At 41.2% G+C, this 14782-nt stretch overlaps 1 protein-coding gene across 2 annotated transcripts in view; it reads left to right on the top strand.

The window, feature by feature from the left end:
• The first annotated feature begins 793 nt into the window (after nucleotides 1-793).
• Nucleotides 794-14782, top strand: part of iqsec2b (IQ motif and Sec7 domain ArfGEF 2b) — a 50748-nt gene continuing 36759 nt past the window's right edge. The window contains exon 1 of one of the 2 annotated variants that reach the window (XM_044113239.1): nucleotides 794-2544. In XM_044113239.1, coding sequence (XP_043969174.1) covers nucleotides 2099-2544 — 446 coding nt within the window. In that variant the 5' untranslated portion in view covers nucleotides 794-2098. The remainder of the gene's footprint in view (nucleotides 2545-14782) is intronic. The other variant, XM_044113662.1, reaches the window with a different exon arrangement.

Raw genomic sequence — 14782 nt, forward strand, 5'->3', positions numbered from 1 at the left:
AATTTTATTTAATTTTATTTATTTATTTCCTTAATGCGACCGGAATCTTTTCATGACGGTCTGAACAACACAGATCGGATTTTTCCTTTATGCTTCGGTAACCGATCTTTTCAAATGTGACCTGAAACTTAACGGTCGTGGAACGGAACGTCATTGACACTCGACCAAGATCACGTGACATGAAAAGCACAAGTCTTACAAGCTTAAGGCACACATATAATTATAAGACAAAAAAACAAAAAGAAAAAATTAAATTTGTCAGACATCAAATAGAGGGATAGCAGAACGACAAAAACAAACAGAAAAAGACAAAGGGGCATTAGTTCTCAAAAAGATTGAAGTGATTATCCATTAGAAGGTTTTTAAAGGCTGAAAAATCAGGCTTTAAAATCGTAAGCTATGCTCCAACGTTAGCATACATGTTTACTTCCGCAAACACTGAGCACTGCTTCTTCTTCTATTTTGTGGTGGTTGGAAACAGCTTAACGCTCATTACTGCCAACGTCCAGAGTTGAGTATGTATCAGTTATTTTGTTGATTTTAAACTAAGAGCACTTCTTTTTTATGACAGTTGGCAAACCACGAGCACGCTCTCTGTGTGATGTTATCGCGCCCTTTAATGCGCATGCGGAACACTTCCAGGTTGTTTTGACCTTCACACTGGAGATGACATACAAATCGGAAGTTCGACCACGCCAATGAAAAACAAAATATCCGATTTTACAAACAATCGGATTTGGGTCACTTCAAGCTCCAGTGTGAGCCTATGACTTCAGTTTAATCAGTAAAATCATAATTTCAGTGTGCCCTTGCCTGGTTGTATTTTATTGTGAAAGTCCCTACCGGATGTTCATTATGTTCTATGTGAAAACTTGACGGAGATGCGCTCCTGTGGAGAAGCCAAACGCTTTTTTCCCCGCTTATGAGACGCGCAAACAGCGAAACCTCTCTGCCTCCTCGCCTGCTGAGAGGAAAAGCATCATCACCTCACTTCTACACAGACTGAGAACCTGAAGCAGCTGAAGAGCACATAAGTAAGAAAAGCGGCTTGGTGAACTCTCTAGACCCAATTTATATCAGCAGCGAAGGCTGCAAACACAGAAGTGTAGTTTTAGCATTTGGACCGTGAAAATAGTCCAGGTAGTTTTTTAAATTTCCCTTTAAAGCAACACCTTGTGCGTTAATGTTTAATCTGGAGGGAAAGTGGCGGAAAAGAGCAGAGACGCTCAGTTTTGGATTTGCATTTAAAACCCCCGGGATGTAGTGTTTTGGGGTTTGTTTTCCTTTTTTTCTCGGACCTGTTGGGGGGAGAGGATCTGGACTCCCAGGATGAACTTCCCAATCTAAGTCTGCGTACTTCTTGCGCTTTGAGGACATTTTTAAATCATGGGTTGAAAGCGGAGAAGCTGTACTGCGGGGACACTCAACGTGGGAGGGAGCTGATTTTTCTCTGTTATGTAATGATTGACAGCGCCTGATAAGAAATTGGTAAATCACAACCCGCACCACTTTCCCCGTCCCCTTCCCCTGTCTGTCCAAGAATGTGCTTTTTACTCATATTTATAATTTAGTAAAAACTGATACTATTAAAGCTACTAATGGTGTAACTTGATGATGTACTCTCTTTAAATCTGTCAGTAAGCTTAAAAACCAGAAATCCCTGTTAGTCATTAGTTGCCCTTGTTTCTCCCTCCACCGGATGATCTCTTGTTGTTTCATGTTTTATCTGTAAATTGTGAATCATGATGTCTCAAACTCTTGACCTTCTCTATGGTGGAGTCAAAATGACTGCAACTTTAGGAAACCAGACTACCACCAGCGTCCTGAGCTTCATTTTGAGCTTTGAACCATCTTCATGGTGTAACATGCTATATTGCTCATTCTTGCCCTCATCCTAAGGGATATGTAGTCATTCTGAAACTCTCAGTCCCTTCACCTTTGTGACTTTCTGTTTCTGAACACCAAAAGGTCAATAGTTAAACTCCCACAGAGACTTTCTTGGGCCCTCCCTCCCCCCAACTCATCAGGGCTGGTGGGGAGGGTGGAGGCGAAACTCCAGCTGGTGGTGTTCACACACACCAAGAGGAAGGCTCCCACCATGGAGTCCAACCCGGAGAGCCCCAACCGGGCCGTGGAGTACCTACTGGAGCTCAACAACATCATCGAGAGCCAGGCCAAGCTCCTCGAGACGCAGCGCCGGCGCATTGAGGAGCTGGAGGGCCAGCTGGACCGGGTCAGTCAGGAAAACCAGGACCTGAGGCTGGAGCGTGGCCCACGGGGGTCCGACACCCCAGAGCAGAACCACAACCACAGCCAGCCTCTGACCCTTCCGGTCCAAACAGGCGGGGGCTGCGGTGGGAGTGGTGGCACTTCTCCACCTCAGGTGACATCTGGATCAACCACAACTCCAGGGCCCAGCAGGGAGCGGAGGAGCCACACTAGACTGACGCGAGGCCTTTCCTGCGGTTCCTCCAACACGGACCGGGACCGGCTGGAACGCACTGACAGCACAGACACCAACACCAGCTCCAGCGCACGCAGGAAGTAAGTCCACCAAACACAGGCGCCTTATTTTCTTTTCTCTATAGAATAATCAGGATCTAACTTGGGGTGCATTCACACTAGCCATGTTTAGTCCGCTTTAACTGAACTCTAGTTCGTTTGTCTAGAAAGTCCAGTTCGTTTTGGGAGGAGTGAACTCTGATCCGTTTTGGCCTCGCTTCGGTTGAAGTGAGCTCTGGTGCGATTCGAATGCAAATGTGAAAGGCGAGTGAACTGGACCACTCCAAAAGCAGGAGGTGAACTGTGGCACTGGGCATTCTGGGTAACCAAAACAAACGTGAGAGTGTAGCGCCAGCAGGAGAAATGGGTTGTGATCTTTTAGCTAAGACAAAAGAGAAATCCTACAACCACTAAAATCTGACACCACTCTAATTTTGTTTACATTTTGTGTAGAAGGAAGTTGCACTCATGTCTTCTTTGGAGGTTTTTCCTGTTGTTTCTTTCAGTAGTTCATGGTGCAGCGCCCCCACAGACGAGGAGGGGGACAGGTTATTCAATTAGTTTGATCCATTTGACAACCGAATTTGAAAGTGAGTCTACTGGACTATCAGGTGTGAAAACAGCCTCAATGTGCTTCAGTTGATGAAAACATTTTGCACCAGCCATGTTTAATCTGGAGCGGTACAAATGCATATGTGCATGCAAACGTACCAGAGACTGCACCAAAAGCAGGAAGGGAACTACAGCACAGGTTCTTCTCAGACCAAAACAATCACAGTTTAGCTTTACCTTGTCTTCAGTTTTACATGAAAAATCCTACAACTGCCAAAATTTGATGCCACTTCATTTTTGTTTACATTTGCGAAGAAGGAAGTTGCGCTCTGTGTTTTCTTTAAAGGTTTTTCTGCTGCTTCCTTAAGTGCTTCTTGGTGCAGCGCCACCACAGGCAAGGAGGGGAACACTTTGTTCATCTGGTTTGGTTCATTTGAACCAGTGCAGCGAGAAAGCAAACCTCACCAGCTAAAAATGGATCAAATGGATCAAATTTTGGTCCCCAGTAGAAGTGAGTCTACCAGCCTGTGAGGTGTGAAAACACCCTTCGATGGCTGGCCGCAGTCTCCAGAATATCTCCGCTCTGACAGAACATTTCCATGGTGAGCCCTCAGTCTGACAGGCAGGGAAAAGCAGCAACCTTTCTTGTCATTGGAGATAATCCTCACATTAAGGCACTGGCTCTCAGTGGGGGCATTTTAATGCAGTACCATGAGAAAATTAACTCAGTACTGGAGGATTGTGGGTAAATTGTTAAAAGCCCAAGGTGATTTTTAAATGACAGAATAATGTCTGACATCCCTGTGTGTGTAGGTGTGAACAATATTCTGTTGAAGAAAAGTTCAGCAAGGACACTTCTGGGACTTTTTTTTGCTATAAATCCCATGACAGCAACTTGCTGAAGTTCAAATGTCATTAATCAGACTTTGAGTGTAGTATTGTTGCTTCAGAAACGGCTGATCCACACAAACATTTCTCTCAAAATGGGAAAATATCCAATTAATGGCACTTGTTTGGATTGGACAAAAATGTGTTATTGGTGTCAGAGGAGAGAGAGAGAGACTGGTTTGAGATGATAGAAAGGCCACAAAGTACCACAAAGAACAAATTATTACAACTTTGAATTCACAGCAAACCTTTAACTGGATTGGCAAAACAACAGACTGGAAACAGGTTATGACTTACAAAGGTTTAGCAAATTACACAATAACGGAAACCTGTTAACTTTTGGCTCCCAGAGCACCAACTGGACGTAATTTATTCATAAAGCTGCTTCAAAACTACTTTTTGAGCATGAAACTGAGAACTTTTGCAACAAAAAAAGTGTTTGTGGTAGTAATTTAGAAATATTTGCACTTATGTATGATGGTAAACGTGACTTTCTGTTACTCTATGCATCATTATGGATTATAATATTCAGTAGAAGTAAGAAATACTGCCACCTGCAGGTGGTAGTAAACAATCAGTTAGAGCCAATATTTTTCACAATTTTTGACAAGAATCTGCAATAAATTCCTAATTATGCTTTTGCGTGAAAAAGTGCTGGAAATTGTTGATTTTATTTTTTATTTTTTACATCTATTTCCTCCATAATTCATAAGAAATTGGAGGAACTGATTGATGTAATTTGGCAGTAAACAGATTAAAGCTGGATTGAATTGATTGATAAAATGATATTTAAGCAGTGTGTTATCTTGACTGTTCTAATTATGTGTCCATTTAGAGTCTAGAGGGCCACATAAAAAGCTATCGCGGGCCGTATTTCACCCCCGAGCCTTTAGTTTGACACATATGCCAGTTCTTCAGATTATTTTATCAATCATATCAAATCAGTTTTTCTCTATTTTATTTTCATGCTAATCCATAATTGTGAGTTTATTGGAAACTTGTTCAAAAACGTTGGATTTAAGCGATGCTAACTCCAAACTGCAGGTGGCAGTGTCTCTTACTTCTACTTCGCTGCAGCCTCAGGTTGACTTGATGTCAGGTTATAATCTGGGATTGACGTGGAGAGGGACAAAGGTCACACTTATCATCATTCATATGCACAAATATCGCAAAATTCCTTGCAAATATTTCTTAGTTAGGACCACAAAATCACAAAACAATTGCAAAATCTCAGAGCGACTGATCTGTGAGAAAAGATGTTGATATTTTAACAGTTTTTTCATGGGTTTTATCAATGCATCTTGCCACAACTGGCCCTTTGGGACATTCTTTTTCTTTTTTGTGGCCCAAAATATCATCCAAATTCTGGCTGGATTTCCTCGATTGATTGATTTTGTGCCCAGTTGGAACCATTCACCGTGTTTCTTTGGCCAGATGTTCAGGCAAAGTCGGCCAGATTTTTATTCAAAAGGTTCCTGTTGTTTTGAAGAGTTATTGACATCTCTAAGGAGGCCCACAGCATCACAGGTCATCCACTGTGTTTAAAAGTAGGCGTGAGAATATTTCCCTCCAAACTGGAGCGTTTGTTGTCAAAAATCTGATTTGTTGTGTCCTCCCACAAAAACACACGACTCCAGTTAAAGTTTAGCTGATTCAACATGTCTGCGTTTGTAATGGTAGAACAGAAAAGGCTTTGAATTGTTGCTATGGAAACTGCTGCCCAACAGTGAGCCTTGAAGCTTTTTTTTTTTCTTTCATTACCTTGAAAGGTTAGATAAATAAGGATCCAGCCAGGTGGGTGACGTGAATGTTTTATGTGATATTTATAACCCAGGGAAACAAAGTGGATTAATAATTAGACGTTCTAACTCAACATATAAACTTAAAGGTGACCTACTAGGCTTCCTTTAACAAGTCCGGATAAGTCTGTGGCCTATTCAAAGCTTGTTCATTTCCTTTTGTTTTGCACAAATTTGTTCTTAGATGATGAGATTTCAGTCTGGTCAGTTCTGCCTATTTTTAGCTCCTTTCAAAATAAAATGTTTTAGGGTCTCTGTCACTTTAAATCCAAATAAGCTGCTACCGATGCGCAATGATACAAATGTACATGTTTGAAAAGCATTTGTAGGGCCCCCCGCACAACCAACAAAAATGCAGCAAGTGGTTTCTGGATGGTAAGTCAACAACAAAACACTTGTCTTTTCCAGCAGCCATTGTAAAGTGAATACAGCTGTAATTCTCAGACCAACAGGCTGAAGAACTCCTTTGTTCCTCGTGCAGTTAAACTCTTCAGCTCTGACAGGAAACCAACAGAAGCAGGGACTATTGGGCTGTTGATGTGTTTAAAAACAAACAAAAAACATTAATTTAAGTATTTCATGTGTGAGTGTTCTGTGTGGGAGACGGGAACTACAAATCCATCCATCCAACCAGCTGACCAAATGTGCTGGCGCTCCGCTGGGGTTGCTAGGTAACTGGTCAGTGTCAGTTGTGAGGTTTTAAAAAGGGCTCATTTTCCAGACACCAAAAAAACAATAACTAATGTTTTAAAAAGAAGCTTCTGTTTTTAGAAACAGTTGAGATAAAAATGTGCAAAATGTGATAATTTTTTTTTTTTGTGGTTTTAGAAGGATGTTTGGGCCGGGCAATAATTTCCCCAAGTAAAGGATGTCTAGATTAGATTTTGTAAATTTTTCAATGTTGAAGTTTGCCACGGCATTAAGGGGAGTTACTTTAAGGCCTTTTTACACATCTTTACTGATGCCAGTGTTCTGTTTATCTGTGCTACCCAACACCGGCACTGCATGTTTTCTTTTATCGTTTTTTTTTTAATCGTTTTCCAACTTACAGCTAACCTGAAGCCAGATTGCTGCGCACACACACAGCTTTGGCACACAGGGAGAGCATCTGTCCTTGCTTTTACTTAACCACGCACTCAGAGTCGGCTTTTGTTCTGCAAGCATTCAGCTTTGTGAGTAGGCAGGAATTTATGTGAAGAAGTGCACAGTAAAACACACTCCTAAGTAAAACACACTCCTAAGTAAAACACACTCCTAAGTGTGCACTTCTGCATCCAGAAAACCATCTCAGCAGTTGGAGCTGGATTCTGTTTTCTTATGGTCCCGATCCGCTTGGCGGTGATTGACTCAGGTTTACCCAAATCCCTGACTGATCAGAGCCGACTGCTTCCCTGCCGTCCCCCTGGAGCGGACTTAGTCATTAGACAGAAGCACATATTAGTTATTTATGTGGGTGTTAAAGGCAGTAATGAATAGCTAATGTAGATCTTGCTGATCCTCCCGTTTAATTGCCCGTAGTGGTTGTGGCCGACTTTGGATCCAGGCTCAGACAAGCGCATCATATGGAGTGTCACATTTAATAAAGAGTCGCGCCTTTGGAGCCATATTGTCCCTGTCTGGCTGTGACTCAGCCTCATCCAATCGGGCCTTCTGGCTCTGGTCAGTGACAATTCGCTCTCCTCTAATAATGGATCTGAGATAAACACACACTTCTCCGTCCTGCGCTGCCTCTGACTAATTGTGGCTCAGATTTGGGGAGGAGGCAGAAGGATGAAGTGGAAGTGGGGGAAATATGACGGAGAGAGGAGGCCAGTGACTGGGTGACCTCCCTCAGCATGCGCCGGACTAAAAGAGAAAAGGTGGAACACACACACTGATCCGCCATCTGTCAACAGGCTTTAAGCAAGGCGGGAGCTTTTGTTTTGTTTCTCCAATTAGTTTTGGCCTCCTCGACTTGCGCACAGCCCTCGATTTCTTATTTTATATTTTTTCAGGCTGAGTAACTCGTCTCCGTTTTGTTAGTCATCCGTGTTGAAGCTGCATCAAAACAAAGTTGCCTCCTTGTTTCTCCCAGCGGTGCGCCACAAGCTGCTGTCCCAAACGCTGCCCCCGTTTCGTCCCTCTGTGGCTCTTAACGGCGGCGGGAACAATATTCAACGTCAAGCCCAGGCCCTCGGGAAGCTGCACAGTTGATGTTTTGTTGTTATTCTGGGAGCATATCTGTCAGACGAAGCTGCTCCTCTGGTAAATGTGTAAAAATTTAAATACATTCAATGGTGACAGCATCATTCAGTGAAGTTTATTTCAGCAACATGGCCGCTCAAAGTGCTGTAAAAACATTATAAACACGTCATGTAGTGAACAGTTGTGAAAACTAGTAACAGCAAGTAATTTTGCTCTAGTTTTTAGTGCAAATATCTTAGTACACTTGAAATAAGACAAAACTAACATACAACTAACTTATTGGAGCTTATTCTAAGTCAATAATTCCTTAATATTGAAGAAAAACTATTTTTTCCATTGGTAGATTGAACATTTTTCAGTTTATGCTACTAGAAAGAAGACCAAAAATACCTGGATCTTGTGTTTTTGCAGTGAGACATTACATTTTAAGTGCCGTTGTTAAAACGATTAATACGCGTTAAATATGTACTTCCATTTATTGGGCTTGAAAATCAACTCTAAATAGGACGGATTCAGTCTTGATTTAGAGAAATGGCAATAAGTACAACAGTAAATGTCTGATATTTATCTCAGCTTTACGCAGAAGCGGGTCGAGTTCTCAGAAATTGTAATTCAGTTATAGTTGTACACATTAAAATCAGAGATGTTCCTAAAAGGCTGGTTGTGCCAAATCGTATCAATAAACCCGATTAACAAATGGTTTGATTAGTTCTAAATAAAATTAAATAAATCTGGACTTCTTTTCACATCGATCAGTTTCTCCAGAATTTCACTTTTTTTTTTGCAATAAGAATCAAAACTTTTCTGGTGCTAATTTAAAAATATTTGCAAGACCTGTTGTAATATTTGTGCTTAGGTATAATGTGGCTGTTTATGATTTATAAATAAGTGCAGAAGTAAAATACGCTGCCACCTGCAGGTGGGAGTCGGCATCACTTTAAATCAATGTTTCTGACTATTTTTCTGGAAAATTTTCAGCAAACTCTGTTATGCACAAGCCCAAAAAAAGATGTGATTTGTCGATTTTGCATCCATAATGCAGTAAAATTACAAGTATTGACTGATGTAATTTGGCAGTAAACACTTTGATTTGATTAATATTTAATTTAACAATATTTAAGCGCCTCTGGAATCTTTAGGGCCATATAAGAAGCCATGGAGGACCATATTTGGCCCCCGGGCCTTGTGTTTGACACATGTTGTTTATGAGCTAGATAGGAACGAAAGGAGAGCTAGTTCTGAGCTTGTGCTTGTTTGTTGTTGTCATAGCAACTGGCTACCAAGATGGCCGTTGGTTACAAAGTTCCTGGAAGTGTGACGTCCAATGAGAACTGAGTGTTAGTTTGGGTTGTTTGACGCAGTGCAGTGTGAAAGTGAACCACAACAAAGGTTGCAGTTTTGGTCGCCAGCCGAACCGAGTCCACCGGACTGTCAGGTGTGAAAACAGCGTAAAATAAACATGTGATGTTGGGGATCATTTAGGACTTGTGCTGCTTTTATTTTTGGTCCAAAATCGAACTGAATCTTCTGGCCTATCGGGTGTAAAAACACCCTGAGTGCTGCTCTAATGGCACATTTGTGATTCTGGGAACCAATATTCCTCAGCGTGAGACGGTTCCCCCACAGGATAAATCTACAGATTGGATTTCAATGTGAGATTTTACCTCTGCAGAAGTAAAATGTTTATCTCTACCAGGCTTTGCTAGCAAATCTGTCCACATCTGGCTCAAGAGCTTTCCCAGCGTAGCGATGACTCTCTGCTGTGGATCTCGTTTAGTGGTTGCAGAATATTCCACCTGGGTCTGGCTGTTGCTTTGCAGCTGAAATGACCCTGCAGTGCAGCGTGAAGTGGGCTGTGAAGTGGGGGAGGGACTGCGTGCTACATGCATGTAGCTTGTCACGCAGCTCACAGGGACTGCTGGAGGTCTCGACAGCATTACTCAGGGAAGAGTTGTTGCGTAATGCAGAGAAGGAAGAGCAACAAAAAGGACGCGTGTCTTTTTCTCACCGACTGCCACAGTGGGGGCTCCACAGAGCCGAGCAGAGAAGGTGTTTGTGTCTCCATCTTTCCCCCACTCCAGGCTCCTCCCTCACCAAAATAGACGTTAATTTTGTTTCATGAAGCAGGGGAACCGTAATGGGTTTTCTTTCTCAGAAGGAGCTCAGTAGCTCCTCAGCAAATAACCCCCGTCCCCTTCCCACTCCGCTCCACCCCGTCTATCTCTCACACTCTTTCTCTCACATACCCACGTAAGTACACTCACTCTCTCCCCCTCGCTGGTTCTGTTTCCCACTGCTGCAGATATGACTCAGAGAAGCTGCAAAAATTACTTTTCTGCTCTTCTCTTTCTCCTCACCTCTGAGCTTTGTCCCTTCTTCTTCTTTGTTTTTATTCTTTAACCCCTCGTTTGTGGAATATTTGTTCCTGGTGCAAACCATGCAGCAGTTTGGGCTTGCAGCTGCTGCTGCTGCTGACTTGTGCTTTACAAATTTCCATAGCCAAGATAAAACTTAGGAGGAATGTAATGTAAGGCGAAGTGTGTGGGCAAGCTCAGCTGAGCTTTTTCTGACCTCATCCAAACACAGCGAGCGATGTGAAGGGAGGGAACCTGCTTTCTATAAAACTGCCATGACTTTTTGCAGCTGTTTTAAAAAAGTTCTCTTTTTAATTCTGCAGCAGTGCCATAAAGGTGCAGTTTATTTTGACATAAATTTAAATGATAGATATGTCATTTATGAGTGTGTGTGTGTAGGAGGAAGCTGCATGTGGGTGGTGCTTTTTTGCCTTCTAGTGAAATGAGTGTTGGTGAATTCACACTGCGTGTGGAAAAGAAATCAAAATCATATTTTTGTGTTTATATTTAGCGTCTTACTCTGACACTTCTTCGTCTTCTTCTTCTCAGAGTGGCCGACGTTCTTCCCGCAGATGGTTTTACGAGTTTTACGCTTGATGCACAAATGCATTTTAAATTCTGCATGCTGAGTGTGAATCCAGATGGTTTCTCTGGACCGCTGCGGGTCGTAGTCTGACATGGTTTGTCAGAATGGTGTCACGTTTGAGAGATGTCAAAACCAAGCAGGTTTCATCCATTTAAAAAAAAAACAGTTTCCTGGCAGATTCTGCTGACAAAATACGGCAGAAATGGCAGATTTAATTCACGCAGACAGATTGAATAAAGATCCCTTGGGAATTTGCTCACTTTCAATCTCAGGCAGTAAATTACTGAAGTCTAATGCCTTTGCCTATATATACTTTCATTTCCCATCTGCTTGCTGGTACCATTAGCCACAAATAGTGAGAAAACAAGCGAATAGCTGTGATGTAAATCTTTCCACTGTAAGTGCAATGTTCTTGGAGTCAGAATGATGCTGTGAGAGACAAAGTATAGTTGCTGTGGAAACTGTACAGCAGGCCTCCAGACGGTTGTAATATTACATTTCTGTACCTGCCTTTCTGCGGCTCCCCAGCCTCTGCAGTCGACTATCCACCGCAAACTTTAATGTGTTTTACTGGAATGTTTTGGGACAGAACAACAAATCTGACATGGACGCAAAATGGCAAATGGTTTTTCAACATTTCAGCAAAAATCTGAAAAGTGTGGCTTGCGTTTGTTTTCCCTAAATTTAGAGTTAATGATTGTTTGCTCGTTGGCGTACTTGTCTGGATTCATGGGGATGGAAACTTTCTGAAACCGATCTTATGTGTATAATATGTTTTATCAACGTGGAGTTCACAGAAATTCTCCATTCAATCCAGGGTTTCCCCCAGTGTATTATAAGCCATTTTTTAACTGAAAAACGCGACGAGCCGCTGGATGAATGACTGCCCTGGCATCCAACCACCGGGTTTAGCAAGTTTTCTGGGGGAAACTTGCAATCTCTTTAGGCAAACGTGAGCCAAATCCACATTTTTTGCCCTAATGTGACCTTTGTCCATCTCTTTCTACGCAGTCTGAACGTCCTACTTCTAGTACTACAGATAAATATGTGATTGTTTTCAAAGCATCTGCAGTCTGAATGGTCACATTTTATCCTGCTTTTATGTCATTGACGTGAGACTTGCGTCATAATTCTGCACCAGGAAACCCAGATGAGGTAATTTGGGATGTAAACAATGGCTGAAATTAGGATTATAAACTTATGAAAGATGTTTGTGTCACTGAAGCGCAACTCTGGAAGAAACATAAAGTGCCAAAACTAACTTTCAATCCACTGTACTACACTTTGTTGCTCTATTATTGTACATGTGTGAATTTTTCAACCTGAAAAAGTTTTTTCTATTTTGAAAACTTTACATTTTGCACATTTTTATACTTCCATTTGTGTTTCAAAAAAATCACCCAGCTGTTTATTTTTGTTTTTTAGTTTTTGGCAGTAAGTTTATGTTTTTAAGTGTCTGGAAAACAAGTAGTTTCAAAAACCTCCTGATTGAGTTACACTGCGTCGTTACCTAGCAACCCCAACCTAGTCAGGCCGTTACCTAGCAACCCAAGCAGAGCTGCAGCACATTTTGTCACAATGTAAACTTACAAGGTATTTCTGGTTCAGTATCTATTTCAAGCATACTTGAAATAAAACAAAACCCACTTATGAGTTTCTTATTAGCAAGATGAAGAATAATTATTCAATATTAACTTTTAACATGAAAAAATCTCAAGCAAAATAATTTTCCAATGGAGCTACCACGTTTTTATTAATATTACGGAATTATTGGCTTAAAACATCTTGCTTAAAAATTGCCTTTGTTTAGTCTTATTTCATATTTTCTAAAATATTCACACTAAAAACTAGATGGTGCAGCTGGTTTTACCGCTGTTTGTGCTGTACAATGGCTGCTGGAAAAGACAAGAGTTTTGTCGTTGACTCACCATTCAGAAACCACTTGCTGCATTCTTGTAGGTTGTGCAGGAGGCTCTACTAATGCTTTTTAAAAATGTATGGCTGTATAATTGAAACCGTTTTCACGTTGAGTTCTGGCAGAACTCAACAGAACCGATCAGAGTAAAATCTCATTTTTAAGAATGATTTGTGCATAAAAAATGTAATATTTTTAGAACCCATAGATCTATCCTAACCTGTTGAAGGAAGCGTAATGGGTCACTTTTTCTGCTTCTTATGTTTAAGTGGCATCTGCGAGCAGAAAAACGCAGATTAGCCGCCATTAATGCGTAGATCCTGCTGTCAGGAGGTCACTGGGCGATGCGATCATGAACTCGTTTTCCCTTTCTGTTAGTCGCCTTTCTTCCACTCTTTCTTCTCGGCTCCAGTGCAGATAAGTGGCACTTTTAAGGTGGGATGTTTGTCAAACACCCGTGCGCACGTTCCCGTGGATTAGAATAGGGATGCTGGTTACCGTGGGAACACTGTGAGCTCTTCTGTGAAGAACTCTGTGGGCGAGAGACAGAATAGAGAGAGATAGAGAGAGTAGGAGTGAGGGTGAAAGACGGAAGCAGGATTGAATGACGGCTTGATTGGGGAGGAGGAGACGATTCCGACCGAAGGTTACAGGTTCCAGTCTAAAAAAGTCCAACTTCATAACCGGGATCCAGTTCGGCCTTAGCAGAATTTCCCACCGGTGATCTGCTGGGATTTCACTCCTTCTAAGTCGCCCACTCTACATTTAAATGAAGTCTGATTGTTGTTCGTTTGGGGTGAATCATCCGTTTGGATTCATGCACCTGTGCTGCACGTGCGTCGGCCCCGCAGGGGGCAGCGGCGTGCGCGCAGTCCGACCACAGAGTGTCCCTCCTCATGCTTTCCTGAGCTTTCTGCTGGCGCTGAGCAGCCGCCGCCCACGCAGGCAGCCCGCTCTGTTGCCAAGCAGCAGGAGACTCGATGGAAAACCAGCGCAATCTGAAAAATGTTCTGTTGCCTCAACTTGGAAAATATTGAGGCAACAATTTCCAGCTGCAAACATTCACTGTTGTTGTTACACTGCAAAAACACAAAATATTACCAAGTATTTTTGGTTCAGTTTCTAGTGCAAATATCTGGGCACACTTGAAGTAAGACAAAGCTAATTTACAAAAAACTTTTCAGTTGGATAAAGGAGCTCATTTTAAGTCAATAATCCCTTAAAATTGATGAAATTGATGAAAAAATATTAGTTTCACTTACAGATTATTTAACTTTTAACATGGGAAAATGTTTTGTTATAAATAAACTACAAGTGGAACCGAAGTAAAAATGTAGAACATTTGCAACTTTTGAAATCTCCTCTTTTCTGTTAAAACATTAATCTCCAAATTTCTGAGTTTTGTCTTCAAGCTCAGAAATTTCTAGGTTTTTTTTTTTTCTAGAATATTTCTCAGACTGATCTTCAAACTTTCATGTTTTTTCTCACAAATTTTCAACTTTTCAGTCTTAGAAATTTTTCTCTTTTTTGCTAGAAAGTTTAATCTTAAAATTTTTGCATTTTTTTCCTCAAATTTCTTTGACTTCAAGTCCAGGAATGTCCAGGTTTCTTCTAGAAATTTTCTCAAATTCATCTCCAAATTTCTGTTTTTTTTTTGTGTGTGTGTGTTTCAACTTCACAATCAAATAAATTTTCTCTTTTTGGTAGAAAGTTTCTGAGATAAATCTGAAAATTTCAGCATGTTTTCTCACAGGTTTTTGACATTTGAGTCCACAAATTTCAATGTTTTTTTGTTTTTTTTTTCTTGAAAATTTCTGAGATTAATCTAAAAAATTTCAGGGGTTTTTTTCTCTCAAATTCTTCAATTGTTTGGCTAAATTTACTCCTTTAAATCTACAATGGTCCTAATATGCCTTCATAGAAACGTGTAAATATGGACAACTTTTTTTTTTAATGCTGAAAAATGTTTTTTCAACAAACAGGATTTTTTTAGATTGATATG

Source organism: Gambusia affinis, linkage group LG01, assembly GCF_019740435.1.
Source record: "Gambusia affinis linkage group LG01, SWU_Gaff_1.0, whole genome shotgun sequence".
NCBI classification, from domain to species: Eukaryota; Metazoa; Chordata; class Actinopteri; order Cyprinodontiformes; family Poeciliidae; genus Gambusia; species Gambusia affinis.